The sequence below is a fragment of the Cylas formicarius genome, unplaced genomic scaffold (genome assembly GCF_029955315.1).
Source record: "Cylas formicarius isolate icCylForm1 unplaced genomic scaffold, icCylForm1.1 PGA_scaffold_1__22_contigs__length_36826433, whole genome shotgun sequence".
NCBI lineage: Eukaryota > Metazoa > Arthropoda > Insecta > Coleoptera > Brentidae > Cylas > Cylas formicarius.
Genome location: NW_026844264.1, coordinates 10,733,075 through 10,750,430, shown reverse-complemented (window position 1 = coordinate 10,750,430; position 17,356 = coordinate 10,733,075). Strand labels below are relative to the sequence as shown.

Sequence of the window (17,356 nt, the reverse complement as noted above, 5' to 3'; positions counted from 1 at the left end):
AAAGAACTAGCGTTCTCTTTTTAAGCCTGTTCGAAGTAGAGATGAATTATTATTGAATTGTGCTGATCACGCCATTTCAACTTGAAAATGTCAAATAGCACGAATTAGGGTCTTCATTTCGTTTACCTTCATTTTGTATTTCTTGCCTTTCATTGATTATTACTTTCTAAATTTATTTTTTCTGTTGTGATTTAATGTGGTAATTAATAATTATTAATAATTATTTTATAAAACAAAATTATCTTTCTGTGCTGGCTACATATCGCATTAAAATATATTCTGCGTCGGACCATAAATAACTATACTGGGTGTCATTATACTTACAGAAAAAAAAACTTTGGAATTGTCTTTGAAATAATTTTCAAGTAACCAGTCAAAACTTACGTTCCAGACGTTAAAATTCAATGACCTCAAACTAGATGATCTACGTGATCAGTTCTAAACTCTTCTCACTCCTTCCCTCCGTAAGTAAAATCAAAAACATCAACATTTTTGTTAAAATCATAATAATTCACAGAAAATATAAAATAATAAGAGAGATGAAGTATTTTGTTATGGAGACATTGTCTGAAATACTTTTATCCTCTACACATTGTCAAACATATTCTATTGCCAAAAAGATTGGCTAATATTGGTCTTTTTTAAATTATAGTTGTTTATGTTAGCTGTCGGATTTTAATCATTGCGTCAATTTCTTGTCTGGTCCTTTTTCTATTTCACGTGTGATCTACATCGTGATTATCCAATAACACCCCTTTTCTATTGCAGGTAACAGATATCCTCTCATCTCTAGCACAAGCTCTAAACGATTTGTTTATAATATTAATGAGCATTTGTCTTTCATCACGTTTCCAGCAAATATCCAAACGGCTCAGCGAAAAAAACCTGAAGCACAGTACGATATCGTTTTGGAGGGAAATTCGCGAGGACTACGACAGGCTGGCTAATCTTTGCAAGGAATTAGACAGCAATATCTCCCCGTTGATCCTTTTGTCTTATTCCCTAAATATGTTCTATCTTTTGATTCAGCTGTATCATAGTTTAGAGTGAGTCGCGCCGCGTGAGACAGTTTTGGACTGTAATTTGTAAATTTCAGATCGATTTCCCTGGTGACTGAAAAAATATATTTCGCGTATTCGTTTTCGTTTCTCATCTACAAAACCACGTCGGTGTCGCTGTACGCGGCCAGAATCAATGACGAAAGCAAAACTCCGACCACCATTTTGAATTCGGTCGACTCTTCCCTTTATAATGTGGAGGTGGGTTCTCAAATTGTAAATTTAGCTGGTGTACGTCTCAAATTAATCTGCGCTGGGAAACAACAAGCAAATGGTTATCATTTTGCTTTTTGACTTTGAGTTGGACAAATGAGTCGGCCGAACGATGACAGATTATATACATTATCAAAAGATAATGAGAGTACCTTAAACCACATTCAAAAACCCAAAGGGTTAGCGAAAATCCGTTTGATAAAAAAGTAGAGTCTGTTACGAAAGTCGAGACTTTTAAACTTGAAAGATAAGTCTGCACATACGTAGCTTCGTGGCGCATATATAACTAAATCTATCGTATGTATGTGTATTCCAAGATATTTACTTTCAGATTCGACGATTATTGACTCAGATCAGTCTTGACAAGACGGCTCTCACAGGTTGCAAATTGTTTACCATCACCCGAGGACTTATACTTAGCGTGAGATTATATTCCATTTAATAACTGTGCGGTGGTTGGTGTCGAAATATAATCAGAGAGGAGTCGAAAACATTGATCACTTTCCAAAATGTCAAATTTCACTATCAACTATTTTCTTAGATGAATCTAACACACCTTGTATAATTAAGCACTTCAATAATAGAATATTACGTAATAAGTTTGATAAACGCAGCTTTAGTCACGCGTTTGATTTGACACGAACGAAGAGAGTGTTTAATATGCAAGTGAGTGAAGAACTTTATTAGCGTCTTACGTGATATACTGTGTCTATTTCCTATTTTAAAACGTCCGGAAAGTGTCACTTTAAAACATCACTTTCCACAGATGCATACATGTTTCCGATACTTTAGTCACGAGTTTAGGAACGATTGGTTTTAGATATATTTTAGCTATGGTTTTTTGACGTTTGAGGTTATTTTCTGCAGATGTTGATTTTTTACATTTTAGGTGGCAAGTGCAGTTGTAACTTACGAACTGGTGCTGATACAGTTCAGTTCCGCAAACCTATATGGTTCAACGTAAAAAGCTGTGACCTGTGCAGATATCTAGTAACGCAAAAATCATAGCAATTTATGCGTAGATATATATAAAGCTGTGGTTATTTGAAATAAAAGCTATTGTATGGGTCTCATTGTTTTATGGATTCCAACGAGTATAAATTAAAGACTAAATATTTAATCAACAACACAACAGCATATGGTGTGACACGTTTTTGAAAATTCTCTGAATATTTGTATTTCAAATACATTGCACAATATTACAACAAAAATGTGATTTTTAATATTTTTCATCTACTAAGTACTGTGTCAAAAGTCATGTTAAAACTTTTATATTGTCATTAACTTACCAATTTATTTAATATTATAGTATATTATGCAACAAGTGAGGTAAACGGCATTTGACTAACGAGTTTATAACTTAATAAACGAGTGAGATAAAGAGTTCGCCAAACGTGTTGCATACTATACTTCTTCTACTACCGTTGCGAAAAAATCACAATTAAACAAATAAAAAATAATAACAGATTATTGGATTACTAATTACATTAAACCTATGCGTTTATCGTTCCTATCGGTTCTCCTATTGTTGTCTCTTTTTAACTGTGTACGTATTGGTATTGGTATTAAAGGGGGGCGCCCTCGCGGGCGTCCAAGCACTTAGGCCACCAGATGGGCCGGTTGTGCCCCCAGGCCGCTCTAGAGGGCGTCCAGAATGCCGCCCCTCCTGTAGAAGGTCAGTAACTCCTTTAGCCCAATACCGCGCACTGAGACGGATCGATCAGGGCCGTTCCGAAGACTCCCAATCTTGCCCATGTCAAGGCAGGGCACTCGGTGAGCAGATGATACGGGGTCTCCTCCCCTTCCATGCACCACCTACACTCCGGGTCGTCTCCAATGCCTAGCAAGCAGAGATGCCTCCTAAGCCTGCAATGTCCTGTGTAGGCCCCTGTTAGTGCTCTACACTCCCTTCTGGTCAGTCTAAGCAGCTCCCTGGTCCGAGAAAGGGCGGGCCCATCCATCATAAGTCTCGCCTGCCTCATTCCCGGAGCAACTCTCCAGCCCCCCGCGGCCCGGTCTCTCGCCCAGGCTTCGAGAGCTCCCCGCCTCACACACGGGGCGATCCCCAAGCGGGGCTCCGGCCCTATATGCCTATGCGAGGAGCCCTCCCTGGCTAAGGCGTCCGCTGCCTCATTGCCCCGGATACCGGTGTGACCCGGGACCCAGACCAACGTGACCTTTCTCTCCTCAGCCACCCTCCTCAGTACTCCTTTGCACTCCTTTATCAACAAGGAGCGCGTACGCACTGACTTCAGCGCCATGAGTGCAGCCCTACGAGCAGAAGAAGACTCTCCTGCTTCCGTAGTTGAGCCGAAGCACCTCTCTGGCCGCCATCAATAAAGCGAAAATTTCCGCCTGAAACACAGTGCAGTACTGACCCAGAGGGACCGACAAGCTTGATTCCGTTGTCTCGCAGTACGCTCCAGCTCCGGCCAGATCTCCCATTCTGGACCCGTCCGTGTACCAGACAAGTCCATCCCAGGAGCCGACTCTGCCCTCTCTCCAATCTTCCCTTGATGGAAAGAGAAAGGTCAATTTATCAAAGAAGGTCAATTTATCAAAGAATGTCATCTCGGGGATCATGACGTCACTCGGCATGCCCATGACCCCGCGATCCCCGCGACAGCCCTCTAAAATGTCGTACGGACCCCGATTGAAGGTTCTCTCCCTCCAGAGCCCGCAGCTCGCCAGCCTCACAGCTGTCCTGGCCGCCTCCATCTGCACCCGATCCGCCAGAGAGGGCAGCCCCACCAGAGCTTCCAGGGCCCTCGTGGGCGCCTTTCTAATGGCGCCCGTTATGCAGAGGCAAGCCAATCTCTGCAGTCTGTTAAGAACTAGCCTTGCTCCCGCTCTTTTGGTCCCCGGCCACCATGCCACTGCCCCATGCATGAGCATAGGCACCACCATGGTACCGTAGATCCACTGCATGATCTTCGGCCCCAGGCCCCAAGTGCCCTCTACAGCTCTCCGGTACGCCCACAGAGCTCCAAAGGCCGACCTGGTCCTTGATCTTATATGTTCCTGGAAGGTCAACTTAGGGTCCAACCATACACCCAAGTACTTGACATTTCCGCTTGCAGAAAGAGGCACCCCATCCATCGAAATGTTGAGGTTGCACTCCATCTTCCTTTTCCTAGTGAAGATGACCATCTCCACCTTGCCAGGATTGACAGCCAACTTGCTGTCCAGGCACCATTGTGAGAATCTTGCCAATGCCCCGTTCAGGAGCCCCTGCATCCTCCTCACGTCCGTCCCCTGCGTCATTATCACAAGGTCGTCTGCATATGCCTGAACATAGACCTCGTGTTCTTCCCTCAGAATATGCAATATCTCGTTCACCACTAGGCACCACAGGAACGGGGACAAGACCCCGCCCTGTGGACAACCCCGTGATGAACCGATGGAGACCTGCTCCCTACCCAGTCTTGCCTCGACCCTCCTGTCGGTTAGCATGGAGCGGATCCACTGTGTACGTTAGTACAGAGACAGAGTAAACACAATTTTAAAGCTTCATGTCATTTATTTAACTTTTACAATTGATGATGAAAAAAAAGACTGTAATTGGAAGAAAATTCATCCAAGGAGAGAGCTTTTAAGAGGATTAAATTTTTAACATCGTATAAGCAATAAAAAGCAGGTCCTAACCTTCTATTTTGTTTGGTTTGTACTGATGAGACAAGGATATTTGAAAATCGTCCAATTGGTGTTGGCAAGATATAAATATAAAAACTGTAAAACCACTAAACGGTATGTAAAATTTCTGTGGGAAACTTAAATTATAAATGTCACTTTACATACCGACTAGTCTGCTATTAGTTTTTGGGTCCATTTTTGCAAAACAACACCATGACCGGCAGAATTGAAACCGTCCTGTAAAATCTCCGAAAACATCCGACTGCTCCCAAACCAGTGCGGTAAAATCCCGGAAATGTCCGAAGTGGTTCGGATCCGTGGGAAATGAAACTGACGTGATAAAGTGACGCTTCCCGCACGCTAAATCGGTATGTATTTAGGTATTTTACAGACGGGAGTAGAAAAAATTAATTATGTCAAATTAGCATCCGCTTGAAATAATAACGCTGAAAATTAACACAACACGTCTACAATCATAGCAGTTCACTTTTGATCATATCCATATCAGAAAACAACTCAAGTGGCAAAAAAGTAGTGCTGCTGGTGGCTTATTCAAAGTAAATAACATAAAAGCCAGTGACATATTTTTTTTTTGACAATACTAGTCGTTTTGATACCCCTACTTTAATTTAGTTAAAGTAAAATTAGCCTCTTGCCAAATTTGCCATATTTCAACAAAATCGGGCAAAAAATACTTAGAATATGTTATAAAAATCGTTATTTTGTAGTATTTACACCCCGTGTCTCGGAAAATAAGCACTTCCGAACCAAACCGAGGGTTGCCACGTTATTTTTTGAAAACACCCTGTATAAAAAATATGAATCAATTCATTCTGAATTCTTGTTTTTCTGGGTAGCAGTCATAGAAATAAACAAGTTGACAATAATTTTAAATCGAACCGTAAACATGAAAAACAAAACAATGGTTTTTAATTCCTGTATCAGTTGTTAACACGCGATTCCACGATTATATTTAGGAAAATAGCTGAAAACAATATTTATGTTTCGTTTTCAGGCTGGCATCTATCATTGTTTTGAAGCTACGATGTAACACGTACGTCAAAATCGTAGTCGATATTACTCGGAACCATATTATTCGGTGTGATAAGTACGATGAGGTCGAATATAATGTATTACATCGCGAAAAATAACAAAATAGAAGGGTTTGCAGTAGAAAATTTGCTCGGCAAAGAAAATATGTACACGTCTCTTAAAAATTTCATGTTTTTCTCTCAATTCCTGGGGATTTTTCCACAGAAAAGCGTTCGAGACGGAGAAGATCGAATACATTTCTCTTGGTTGAGCTTGAAAGTGTTATATACTTTAGTTTATATCGGTTTTCTCTCCGTAACGGTGGTTTGCTACATTATACACATATTTAGGGCCGAAACTGACATTATAGCAATTGGTAGGTATCCATAATTTGACTAGCAGAAAAGTTTAATTTTAAATTTATTTTAGCCACTCTCGTCTTTTACACGGTCTCACTTTTAATCATGATTTTATACCTTAAATTGGCTAGAGTTTGGCCCGATTTTATTAGAAAATGGTGCGCGGTGGATAAATTGACGGTCGTAAACTATGGATATCCGAAAAAAGTACTTCGGCGCTTACGGTTCTTTATTATCGTCTATGTTATCCTAGCCCTCAGTAAGTTTCTCGATTTTTTTTTATAGATGTTTATATTGCTTTCTCACGTTTTAATTAACAAATTGGGCATCGTTTTAGCGAACAACGTTCTACGGGCTTGTAATCGATATGATAAACTCCGTCTGAGCCTCAAAGAAAATTATACTGTCGACGCCTACTATAAAGCATCGACGACGGAAGTGTTTCGTTGTATGCGGAGTAGCACAGTTTCCGGTATAATGGCTATAGTAAGTTTGAAAACATCTGAACGCCAAAATTCATGTAGCTACTGGATAAATTGAATACCAATGCTGATAATAGAGCCACAAATAATTACGATCTTAGTGGCTGCAACTGTTTTTTCATTATAGTCTGTGGTATGTTTTTCAAAAAGTGCCTCATATACCGGCTGTTTTAGCAAAAAAAAAAACATTATGTAAATCGGACGAGAGAAAATACTGGAGATTATTTTCGGGTGTCTGAAATGGCCACCAGGGCACATAATTATTATTTTGAATTTAAAAAATCGCTTATTACAAAAAAAAATATTAACCCTAGTTAATGTGAGTACTGTTTTAAATCTAACCCAAATTCATTTTTTGTGTGTAATGGCTCTATCGCTTTATCTTTCGAAGTAGTGGGGAGTGTTCGAAAATTATTTTTCCAGTAAAAATTAGGCATCGATTAACCAGTCAAAACTAATCAATTGTTGAAGACTAACTAATTTTATTAATTATTGTACTATTCATATAGTAAAATGTGTATTGAAATAATCAGTATTTTTCTTCCCACCACAAACCGCAGTAAATGAAAAGATTTGAATTCAGATTCCAAATAATAATGGTGTCACTTTAACTAGGGTAAATATTAGAAATTTTTGTAGAAAAAAAATCAAGCTAGCAAATCCGTTGTGTGGTTTTCTTAATTCTGAGACAACCGGTATGCTACTAAACGCACGCATATACTGACTATACTGATAAAATACGCACTTTTTAAACAAACATCAAAAGTCCAATCTGAGCATCTGTCCACTTTGAAACTCGCATTCAACTATCTGCTGGCGGTTCTTGCATGCGACAAGTTTTTATTTTGTCAAAATATGTCCAAAACCTAATCAAATTTCAGTTTAAAAAAGGATAGTGCCATGTGCGGAAATTTTACATTATTTACGGCCTCAATATTATCTAATAGCTATATATAATGCTATGCACTGAATAACTAGTGAATACTGAATTAGGTGATTAATTTGCACACGAGTTTGTTATGGGCCTGCAACGATTTATTCATTATCGTGGTGAGCGTCGTGCTAGCCTCTAGGTTCAGAATGCTGTCGCAAAAACTATTCAGAGAATGTCAAAAGGCGAGTGCGTTCTTGATTTAAAAACATTTCTATATGAGAAAAATGTTACGATTTTTAGAACCAGCCCCTACACTTCTTTCAAACGATACGAGAGGATTATGACAGACTAGCCAATCTTTGCTACGATTTGGACAGCAATATTACCGGATTGATATTGCTCTCGTATTTTCTCAACATATTTTTTATTTTGGTGCAGCTTTACCGCAGCTTCGAGTTAAGTAAACACCAGCATATTTGCTTTTTAATGCTAAATCGAATTATTTTAGAGAAATCAACAGCGTTTTCGAAAATATTTACTTTATTTTTTCCTTTATCTATTGCATCTTCAAGATTGCGTCAGTATCGCTTTGCGCGTCCTGGATTAATGACGAAAGTAAAGTTCCCGGGGAAATACTTAATTCAGTGCCATCTAATGCTTACAACGTCGAGGTACCTTCAAAATATGTTTGGTGTTTTAGTCTATGTTTGGATTTCAGATAACAAGATTGCTTACTCAAATCTCTTTGGACCAAGTAGCATTAACGGGGTGCAAAATGTTCAGGATAACACGAGGTATAGTTTTGAATGTATGTTCGAGTTTATAGTACAGAGGGCAAAAATATTCAATATCCTTACAGGTTGCGAGCGCTATAGTAACATATGAACTGGTTTTGATCCAATTCGGTTCGATTCAGCTAGTTTCCATAACCAGAGATCAAGATTTGCATGGCTCTCAGGACTTACCGTAATCGTTCTGGTTTCTTAGAATTAGAATTGATGTTGACGAGAAAAAATATATCATCCGCGTATATGCAGCATCTATTTTAAAACATACATTCATGAATAAAATTAAAATCGAATTCATTTCCCAAAATATTTAAATAGCCTGTGTTCAAATCATATAGTTATATGGTTCAAATATATAATCTGCATGGTGTTTATATTTTGTCGTTTTCAGCTGTCCATTGGTTTGGTCCATGGCTTATTGTTTATTGTTGTAGGTTATGTTCTCCATGTTGTATATCATAAATTTTTAAAATTTCCCTGAAATAGGCGATTATGACCGGGTGCAAATCACCACTGGTATTCGACGTTTTATGCGAATGCAAAGTAACGAAAGCTAGGGTGGGAAAAATGAAATTACCACATGGGTATGTAGATACGCCGGTGTTTATGCCCGTAGGCACTCAAGTAGGTAGATGTTAACGAATTTCTCCAAACTAAACCAGATATTTTAGGGTACTTTAAAAGGTATGTTGCCAGAACAACTTAAGAAAATGGGATTGCAAATTATGCTAGCAAACACCTACCATTTAGGAACCCGTCCGGTAAGGATTTTTTGTGCTATAGCCCTAAGTGCTTTTGTTTTTTATTTCCAGGGTATTGATATATTGAGTAAAGCGGGTGGACTACACAACTTTATGAACTGGGATGGAAACTTGTTGACTGATTCGGGAGGGTTTCAGATGGTATCCCTATTGAAATTAGCAGAAATAACAGAAGAAGGTGTCAAATTCCAGTCACTAAATGAACAAAAAAATGAAGTCATGCTCACTCCAGAACATTCCATTGAAATTCAAAATGCTATTGGTGCCGACATAATAATGCAGTTAGATGATGTCATTAAAACTACAAATCCCAATAAAGACAGAATTAAGGAATCAGTGCACAGGTATATTAACAAAGGAAATAAAAATAAGTGGACATGACGAATGGTAAAGCATTTTAGGACTACACGATGGCTTGATAGGTGTTTAACGGCTCATAAGAATCCTGAATGTCAAAGTATATTTCCCATAGTTCAAGGCACTTTATATGAAGATTTGCGAAAAATAAGTGTGGCAGATCATATGAAAAGGGATGTCAACGGTTATGCGATAGGAGGTTTGAGGTAATATTAATTTTATTTTACATTGATTCATTTGATACAGTTTGGATTAATTTTAGTGGTGGGGAAAGTAAAGATGATTTTTGGAAAATTGTCCACCTTTGTACAAATTTATTGCCGAAGGATAAACCTAGGTATTTGATGGGAGTTGGGTTTGCGGTGGATTTGGTTGTATGTTGCGCATTGGGAGTGGACATGTTTGACTGTGTTTTCCCAACCAGGACAGCTGTAAAATTTAGACTTGGTTTTATAAACAATATTTTTAGAAAATCAATTTTAGAGATTTGGTTGCGCCCTTTTGATGACAGGTCAATTAAATCTAAAGAAAAAACAGTATGCCAAAGACTTCAACCCTATAGATAAAGACTGCAGTTGTACAACTTGCAAAAATTACACCCGGGCATATCTCCACGGAATTGCTGGTGATCTTCCTGTCGCTTGCCATTTGTTAACAGAGCACAATGTAGCATTCCAGATGAGATTGATGAAAACTATGAGAGATAATATACTAAATGGTAGTTTTGTGAGCTTTGTGCAGAATTTCATGGCTAATTTATATCCAGATAGGAGCTACCCCAGTTGGATCCAAGATTCATTAAAAGCTGTTAACATTAATTTATTGTACCCATAAATTCATTAGATTGTTAATACATTATTTCAGTTTTTCCTTGCAGTCCTTTGCAATTAATTAAAATGAAAGTAAGTTTAAATTATACAAGAAATCTTTATATTTTACAAAATTATACAATTGTTGTACACTGGAATAATAGGAATAAACAATTTAATCACATAAAGTCGTCAGAATCATTACCATCATCATATTTACTCATATTGTCTGCACTCATTAAGGAATTATAACTTCTTAATTCTGCTTCTTCTTTTCGTCTCTTCTCCTCTTCCTTTTCTTTATCTTTTTGTTCTCGTAACAGTTTTTTCTTATCCTCCCTTTCCAGTCTGTCCCGTTTCTCTCGCTCAGCTCTTAAATCTAATTTAGGTTTGGAAATATTTTTGTTAAATATTTAAACACACTAACCTGGGTGTTCTTCCTTCTTGGTCTTGTTTAGTCGGTTGATAATGTCATTAACACGTTTAGCCACCTTAATTTTTTTTACTTCGCTCTGTTTGAAAAATCCAACCTGACCCACATCCATACTGGTTGTTTTTTTTAAGTTAGACCACATGGTGTATACAATATTGACATCATTCATTTTATTCCCCATGATGCTATTGGCTTTGACAAGCTGTGCAGCATCTTCAATTACTGCTGAGGGAATGTCATCAATGGTCTGACCCTAAAAAGAGACTATTTAGTTTGAGCTTCCTAGAATTATGTGTACATACTGGTCGTAGCCTTAAATAGACATGGGCCGACGAAACTTCGTCTACATGGAACCAAACATCTTCCGGCCATCCCCATTTTATCAAATCTTCATCTGAAAGAACAAAATTAGTGGCATCTTATAAAAAAAAAACTGTTAACAATTTACAGTACTTTCGTATTTGTCAACACCCATATAAAGTACTGCCGGTGGAGCGACGGCGGTACTCTCAAAGTAGAAAACCATTCCCCAAGATTTGTGGGTGCCAAAGTACAAAAATAAATTTTGAAAAGATGTATTTAACCTAGCATTCTTCTTCTTAAACCATAGATAAATGAATTGGTTGGTTTTGTCGTGAGACTACATTTCTGCTTTAGGCCTATGTATATAATTTCTCAATACACTTAATATCCAAGGGTTTCACCCCCTGTGGACACATAATGTTTGTGATTTTCCTTACCTATATTATTATTATTACATCCGAGTTTATATTGTGGTAGGTATAATAATCCGATATTAAAATTCAACCGAACTCAAAGTCGTTGAGAAAATAATTAAAAATATCTTTTTTTAAATAAAATTCCCATTAGTGAAATAGTGCGTTCAAGGCGTATTAAAATTGCTTGCGCGCAATTATTACACTTGACGGATTAGAAAAATCTTAAATAGACAGTGAAAGATGAGTAGTTCACTTAACATCGCTACTAAAAATAGTCATCTCTAAGTGTCAAATATCGATTACTTAAATATCCTTGGGTCAATATTTTTTTAATAGATTTAGTTCAATGTCGCAATAATTAATTCCTTATATGCACGCAGTCTGCGTCCTTAAAATGTTGAAAGGATGGTTCTCTCGTAAATATCATCAGTAGCAATTATTTAGACCACCACTAATTATAGATAACGATTAACAACAATTAAGCAAATAAATCAGAAACGAGTACCTTAAGGTCACTATTTCAAATATTTTGACAAATAAGTAGGATAAAATTTTAAAAAGTACACATCACATTGGTTCAACTTTTTGTACTCAGAAAATAAACAGAGGTAAAAAATAATTGAACTAATTGAATTACTTTCCCATTTAAAAAGCATTAATGAGATCTTTATTCTGCAGCATGAAGTCTATGCATTCAATTAACGCCTATTTATTTATTTTTATTCGCTTTATTTGTTACGTGGATCGTTTATTTACTCGTCTCATCAATGTGGCACTTTAGAGAGAAGTGGTCCTTATAACGTCTAAACAAATACTCACAATCGCAAATGTCGTAACATCGGCTTTAATACTGTCCAGGTCTCCAAATTAAAGAAGAAACCTTGTGTGATTGCACGACAAATATGGCGTTAAATTAATCTGAACGACTCCGACCTTGATAAGTGATGTATAAACGAATTATCCTGTGTCCTTTTTGCTGTGCAGTTTATTTGAATTTTTCTTTCCTTTTAATTGCAACATATTCAGCTTTATTTTAAATATTCAAATAATAAAAATTCATTTGGGAACAATTAACACGTAGAATATGATGATTAATTAAATGGAAAGTTTTCAGGTATGTCGCGAAAATCAAACAGATTGGTAAATATTTAAGCGTAAATATTGTCAGTTGCTTCCCTAAATTAACCTTTACGGGTTGTCGAACAGATCTTTTCCATTACTTCAAAAGCTGCTCAGTTTTCCATAGAAAATGGTGTAATATATATTATTGTATTAAGAAGTTGCATAGTAGTAATAATAGTCTAGTATTGGTGGAAATGAGTATTGCAATTGTAGATATATTTGCTTCAAAAATAAAATAAAATAAACATCACATATTGCTCGCTAAAATACTACTGCATCATCCACATTCTTAAAAATTAAAATTAAAATTACAATTTTACTGAAAAATTTGGTAGAAGTATATCTTAAAGACCTACATTTTCTATGACGGGTAGAGCAGTTGTCTTAATTCAATTTTGCACGAGGCAAGGTGGACCAGCGTCTCTGAATCACTCAGAAAGATGAACATAATTACGAATTCCGCAATAAAATCTTATAAATTTTTTGTACTTTTATTAAGATATTTTGAAGTGACGCCATAAAACATAATTTCATTATGTGACGCCAGAAATTAATTGGAATGGGTTTCCATTTATTCACAAACGAGCTTTGTATAATATACCCTACATTATACGCAATAAATATCACCATCTTTTATGAGGAATCAATTCGAAAGTAATATCCGATCCCATATTTGTATTGTATAATAAAATTATATAATAAAAAAAAACTTTGAAAGAAATAGTACTATATTTTACCTTTTTATATTCCATATGTCGGGATATGTGGGACTTACTGTACAGGTTGATAGTGTCTCCAAATAATCATCGAGGTTAACAACCGAGAAAATTATTTATTTCGAAACTTATTCCTATACACTATACATGATTTGCTACTCATAAAATGCGAGAAATTAATTCCATTGTCAAAAAACGTAGAGTCCGTTATTGCGGATAAAATTAACAATTTGTGCGGATTATGCCCGCCCACACAGTAAAGGTCGCGACAAGTCTACAGCAATTTTGTAGTTTTGGCAATAGAGAAAAGTAATAAAACAATTTTCATCAGCGCCAAGGTGAGTTCCAGGACTAACTATTTTTCAAGCAATAGTTGCCAAAAAAATTGAATGAAGTAGTAAAAATACAACTAAAACTAAGACTATGAAATAAAAAAAATAAACAAGGTAAAATAAAATTGCAAACACTGCTTCAAAGTTAGGATAAATTAGATTCTTTTACGTTAAATGGTTTTTGCTTTATTTCAGGGCAAGTGGTGGGTGCGTCTGAACATTGAAAAAGGGCCCTTGTTAAATGAAGAAATAAACATATCGATATGGATTTTATTATTTATTTATTTATTACAATATCGTATGTACGTATAATATATAGCAAAATATATATAATATTTACTGTTAAAATATCAACATTAAATTTAAAGTATCTAATATTTAATTTTCATTCCATATAATTGAATATTACAATAGAATAAAATGCAATGATATTAAACAATGACGCACTCAGATGAGCTGACCATTTTGGCAAAATGTAAGATAAGACTATTTCTCAATAAAACTATAAATTTAAAATTCCAGAAAGCTACGCCTTCTGGTGGACATTGTAGAAATTGAAATATAATTTTCAGCAGATAGACCAACTGCCCTTTTAATTGGTCACCCGGTACATACATAATATGTATACTTTACAGACATAATGAACCTAAAAAGTGACTGGATTGAATTTTTGAAATCAAATAAAATTTCTTTAGGAATTTTATTTACCTCAATATGTCACAAACTTAACAGCTATATACATAAAAGGATACGTTTTAAGATTTAATAATAATAAACAAATTGGAAACTTAATTTTAAAATATCCAGTTTTGCAGTTTTCTATATCCATTGCGAGTTCATTTTGATCAATAATTTGTTCAAATTTGGGACGTCTGAAATGCGCTACAGGCGCAATATAAATGATGAGCTGACTATTCTCGCTTTTTCCATCACTCTCTCGTTTTCTCTATGGTTTTAGTCGTCGATTATGATCTTTAAAAGTTCGAATGAAAGTAAAGGTTTGATTCTATAGCAAGATTCAGATTATCAGCGGACCTTTTCAGTGCACGATCGAGATGTTGGATATAACTTTTCCTTCGATTTTTAAAAGAATCCTCCGAGACATTGCGCAAACAAACCAAAACAAACAGGCGTTTCCTTTATGAATACTAATTGCGGGAATGTTTCTTTTTCGTTGAAAATGGCGATTTTTGCCGCTTTTTAATTGTAATCATCGTGCCGCCGCTTCTTAACAACATTAACGCAATTCTTTTTTAGACAAAAGCATTTGCCTATGCGCAATTAAGTTGAATAAATTTCGTTTGTCAAGATTTAGGTCTTCGCACTCTTACGCAACGCGCTGTTGTAAAATAATAATAGACATTTTTTTTTTAAATGTCTCGGTCCTCTTCTATATAACCCGCTGGAAATTCAAGTAAATACTATAAATATTAAAAAAAGCGGGTAGGAGAAGCGAAATAAGTCGTTATTTATTTTAGTGAAAGGTATTCATTATTCATAAAACAGTTCTGCTATTATTTGTTAAGTGTTGTTTTATTTGGTGTAGTTCCTATGCACGCTATTCATTCATTTACGGAAAGCTTTGCAAAAGTGCACGACAATTTACGAAAAATAAAAATTAAAGCCGATAAAAAGTATATATAAGTTTTAACGATTTCCGGCATCTGGAAAAGTGCGTCTCATTCGAATTAATTTTTGCACCGGATGTCGGAGAAATGGATTAACAAATTGACGAAGGAAACAAAGATGAGCGAATTTTGTATTAAAAGATGGGAACTGACAAATTCATGAAAGAAAAAAAAGTAGGTTTACCTATTGAAGATTAAAAAATTGAATATAACAAGGAAAAGACGATTATCAGTAAGATCTTAGCTATTACCATACATATCGAAAAAAAACAAAATAGAATTTTGTAAAATTTAAGCGATAAGTCGGAATGCAAAAACATTTAAAAATAGGAAAAAAAAACATTAAAAAATTATTTTATTCGTTTGCTATAACTAATACTCACCTACGTTCAGAAATCGATTTAGTGAACGGACTGTTAATTGAACAGTTCGTTAGAAACCCGGGACAGACCAACAGAATAACAAAGTCTAATCTACGGAGAATCTAACAGTATACAGAAAAATTTCTGCAAGGTATCATTATCGCGCGTCATTCGATAGTGACAGTGATCGTGCCAATCGAAAATTAGTCGATAGGCATATGTCACCGCACCTTGAAGCCGCAAAAAGCGACTTGGCTTTTTTTTTTAACTGTATTGACCAACCATGCTGCGAACTTTGTGTCGATACACAATTATTTTTGCAATAACAGTATAAACAACTGAAAATTATGACAACTTCCTTCCCACTGACATGGTTTATGTGGATTATGAGAAGGTTTTCGACTTATTAATTGGAAAGTTAGAGCATATTGGAGTACGCGGACAACTATCAATAATTCTCTAAAGTAATGAGTAAATGTGAAACAAGCACCTAGTACGCACTGCATTATGACCATTATTATCTAATATTGCTGACAACATAAAACTTTTTGCCAATCGGAACACAAATAGTAAGCTATAGGAAGATTTAAATGTTGAAGTCTAGGACTGAACCAAACAACTCAAATTAAATTATATCCTCAATAATAAACTATCAACAGAACTTCAGCACAACGCTATCTTGGGATCCTTGTAATATCAGGTCTTAAATGGGAAAGTAATATGACGAAAATTTCAAAAAAAACTAAGTAATAGCAAAACTATATCGAATCTGTATTAGGACGGCATGCCCCTGCCTATCGAACTGAAGCACACAGTTAGTCAAACAGTTCAAATGCAGTCTTAAAAACAAATTGCTACGCCTCGCCTATTACAATATTAAGGATTTTCTTTCTTGTGATATCTTCTAATACGTATTCGTTGTTTGTTATTGTTTAAATATTTGTTATTTATCTAACATTATTACTAAGATTATACTAAGATAATTTTATATTTTTACATTCGTATTATACTGACAACATCCAACACTTATAACTTAAGTCTTATGTTATTAAAATTTCTTGCTGCATTTGTAAGGGTCAAGACAGTTCCACAGAATATCATTTTGTAGTAATATAGTTATTTTCAACAGACTTTAATGTATTAATTTCTGCCGAATACACGGTTATTTCTTAAATAAATAATTTGTTGACACAGTTCTGATACTATTTGAGATATTAACTATTTGGACACTTGTAGCAAGAAACCGAAAAGTTAATGCTAGTCTTTCTTCTGCTGGAATAATAAGACGAGTATTTTCATTCTACTCTTGACGTTATATAATTTAAAAGACAAAAAGACAGTCTTTTTCGGATATCTTAGGAAAATTTTTGAAAAACCAGCATATTTTGTCGGTGAACAGATCTTTTGAAAATTGCTAAATTTGTAAGAGTTCAGATAGATTTACAAAATATCACTTTGTTTGTGGTACTAAGTATACTTATTTTCAATTGAGTTTTTTTTTTGTGTTTAATACAGCATTATTTTTTAAATGAGTAGTACTATTGCTTATCTTAATATAGTTACACAAAAATGCAATAACACATTGATATACTTCTGGCACTATTTCTGAAATTAACTGGTATTGCAAACTTGGAGAATCTATCTAGAAACTCAAGTTGGTGCTAGTCTTTCTTTTTCT

At 35.6% G+C, this 17,356-nt stretch overlaps 4 protein-coding genes across 7 annotated transcripts; 3 read left to right on the top strand and 1 right to left on the bottom strand.

Moving 5' to 3' along the window:
- Positions 1–669: 669 nt before the first annotated feature.
- LOC132696776 (gustatory receptor for sugar taste 64e-like) lies at positions 670–2,254 on the top strand. The gene is made up of 4 exons (XM_060661790.1): positions 670–1,046; positions 1,097–1,259; positions 1,603–1,692; positions 2,161–2,254. Exons 1-4 carry the CDS (start codon positions 826–828, stop codon positions 2,233–2,235), a joined length of 549 nt encoding a protein of 182 aa, XP_060517773.1. The 5' UTR covers positions 670–825; the 3' UTR covers positions 2,236–2,254.
- A 3,641-nt stretch (positions 2,255–5,895) lies between these two features.
- Positions 5,896–8,574, top strand: LOC132696774 (gustatory receptor for sugar taste 64e-like). Of its 3 annotated transcripts, XM_060661788.1 has the most exons (8): positions 5,896–6,312; positions 6,366–6,554; positions 6,633–6,781; positions 7,771–7,893; positions 7,952–8,111; positions 8,160–8,322; positions 8,370–8,445; positions 8,511–8,574. In XM_060661788.1, exons 1-7 carry the CDS (start codon positions 6,018–6,020, stop codon positions 8,371–8,373), a joined length of 1,083 nt encoding a protein of 360 aa, XP_060517771.1. In that variant the 5' UTR covers positions 5,896–6,017; the 3' UTR covers positions 8,374–8,445; positions 8,511–8,574. The 3 variants fall into 3 exon arrangements, with proteins under 3 accessions (XP_060517771.1, XP_060517768.1, XP_060517770.1); XM_060661785.1 differs by having other exon boundaries at positions 7,952–8,322; XM_060661787.1 differs by having other exon boundaries at positions 7,952–8,322; positions 8,370–8,459; positions 8,511–8,560.
- Positions 8,575–8,622: 48 nt separating this feature from the next.
- LOC132696773 (queuine tRNA-ribosyltransferase catalytic subunit) lies at positions 8,623–10,448 on the top strand. Of its 2 annotated transcripts, none has more exons than XM_060661784.1 (6): positions 8,623–9,023; positions 9,111–9,200; positions 9,252–9,544; positions 9,602–9,763; positions 9,820–9,988; positions 10,041–10,448. In XM_060661784.1, the coding sequence occupies exons 2-6, from the start codon at positions 9,126–9,128 to the stop codon at positions 10,389–10,391; spliced, it is 1,050 nt and encodes a 349-aa protein (XP_060517767.1). In that variant the 5' UTR covers positions 8,623–9,023; positions 9,111–9,125; the 3' UTR covers positions 10,392–10,448. The 2 variants fall into 2 exon arrangements, with proteins under 2 accessions (XP_060517767.1, XP_060517766.1); XM_060661783.1 differs by having other exon boundaries at positions 8,623–9,063.
- A 58-nt stretch (positions 10,449–10,506) lies between these two features.
- LOC132696775 (coiled-coil domain-containing protein 25) lies at positions 10,507–11,366 on the bottom strand. The gene is made up of 4 exons (XM_060661789.1): positions 11,253–11,366; positions 11,102–11,193; positions 10,794–11,052; positions 10,507–10,745 (listed from the first exon to the last, which is right to left on the bottom strand). The coding sequence occupies exons 1-4, from the start codon at positions 11,323–11,325 to the stop codon at positions 10,546–10,548; spliced, it is 624 nt and encodes a 207-aa protein (XP_060517772.1). The 5' UTR covers positions 11,326–11,366; the 3' UTR covers positions 10,507–10,545.
- Positions 11,367–17,356: the final 5,990 nt, after the last annotated feature.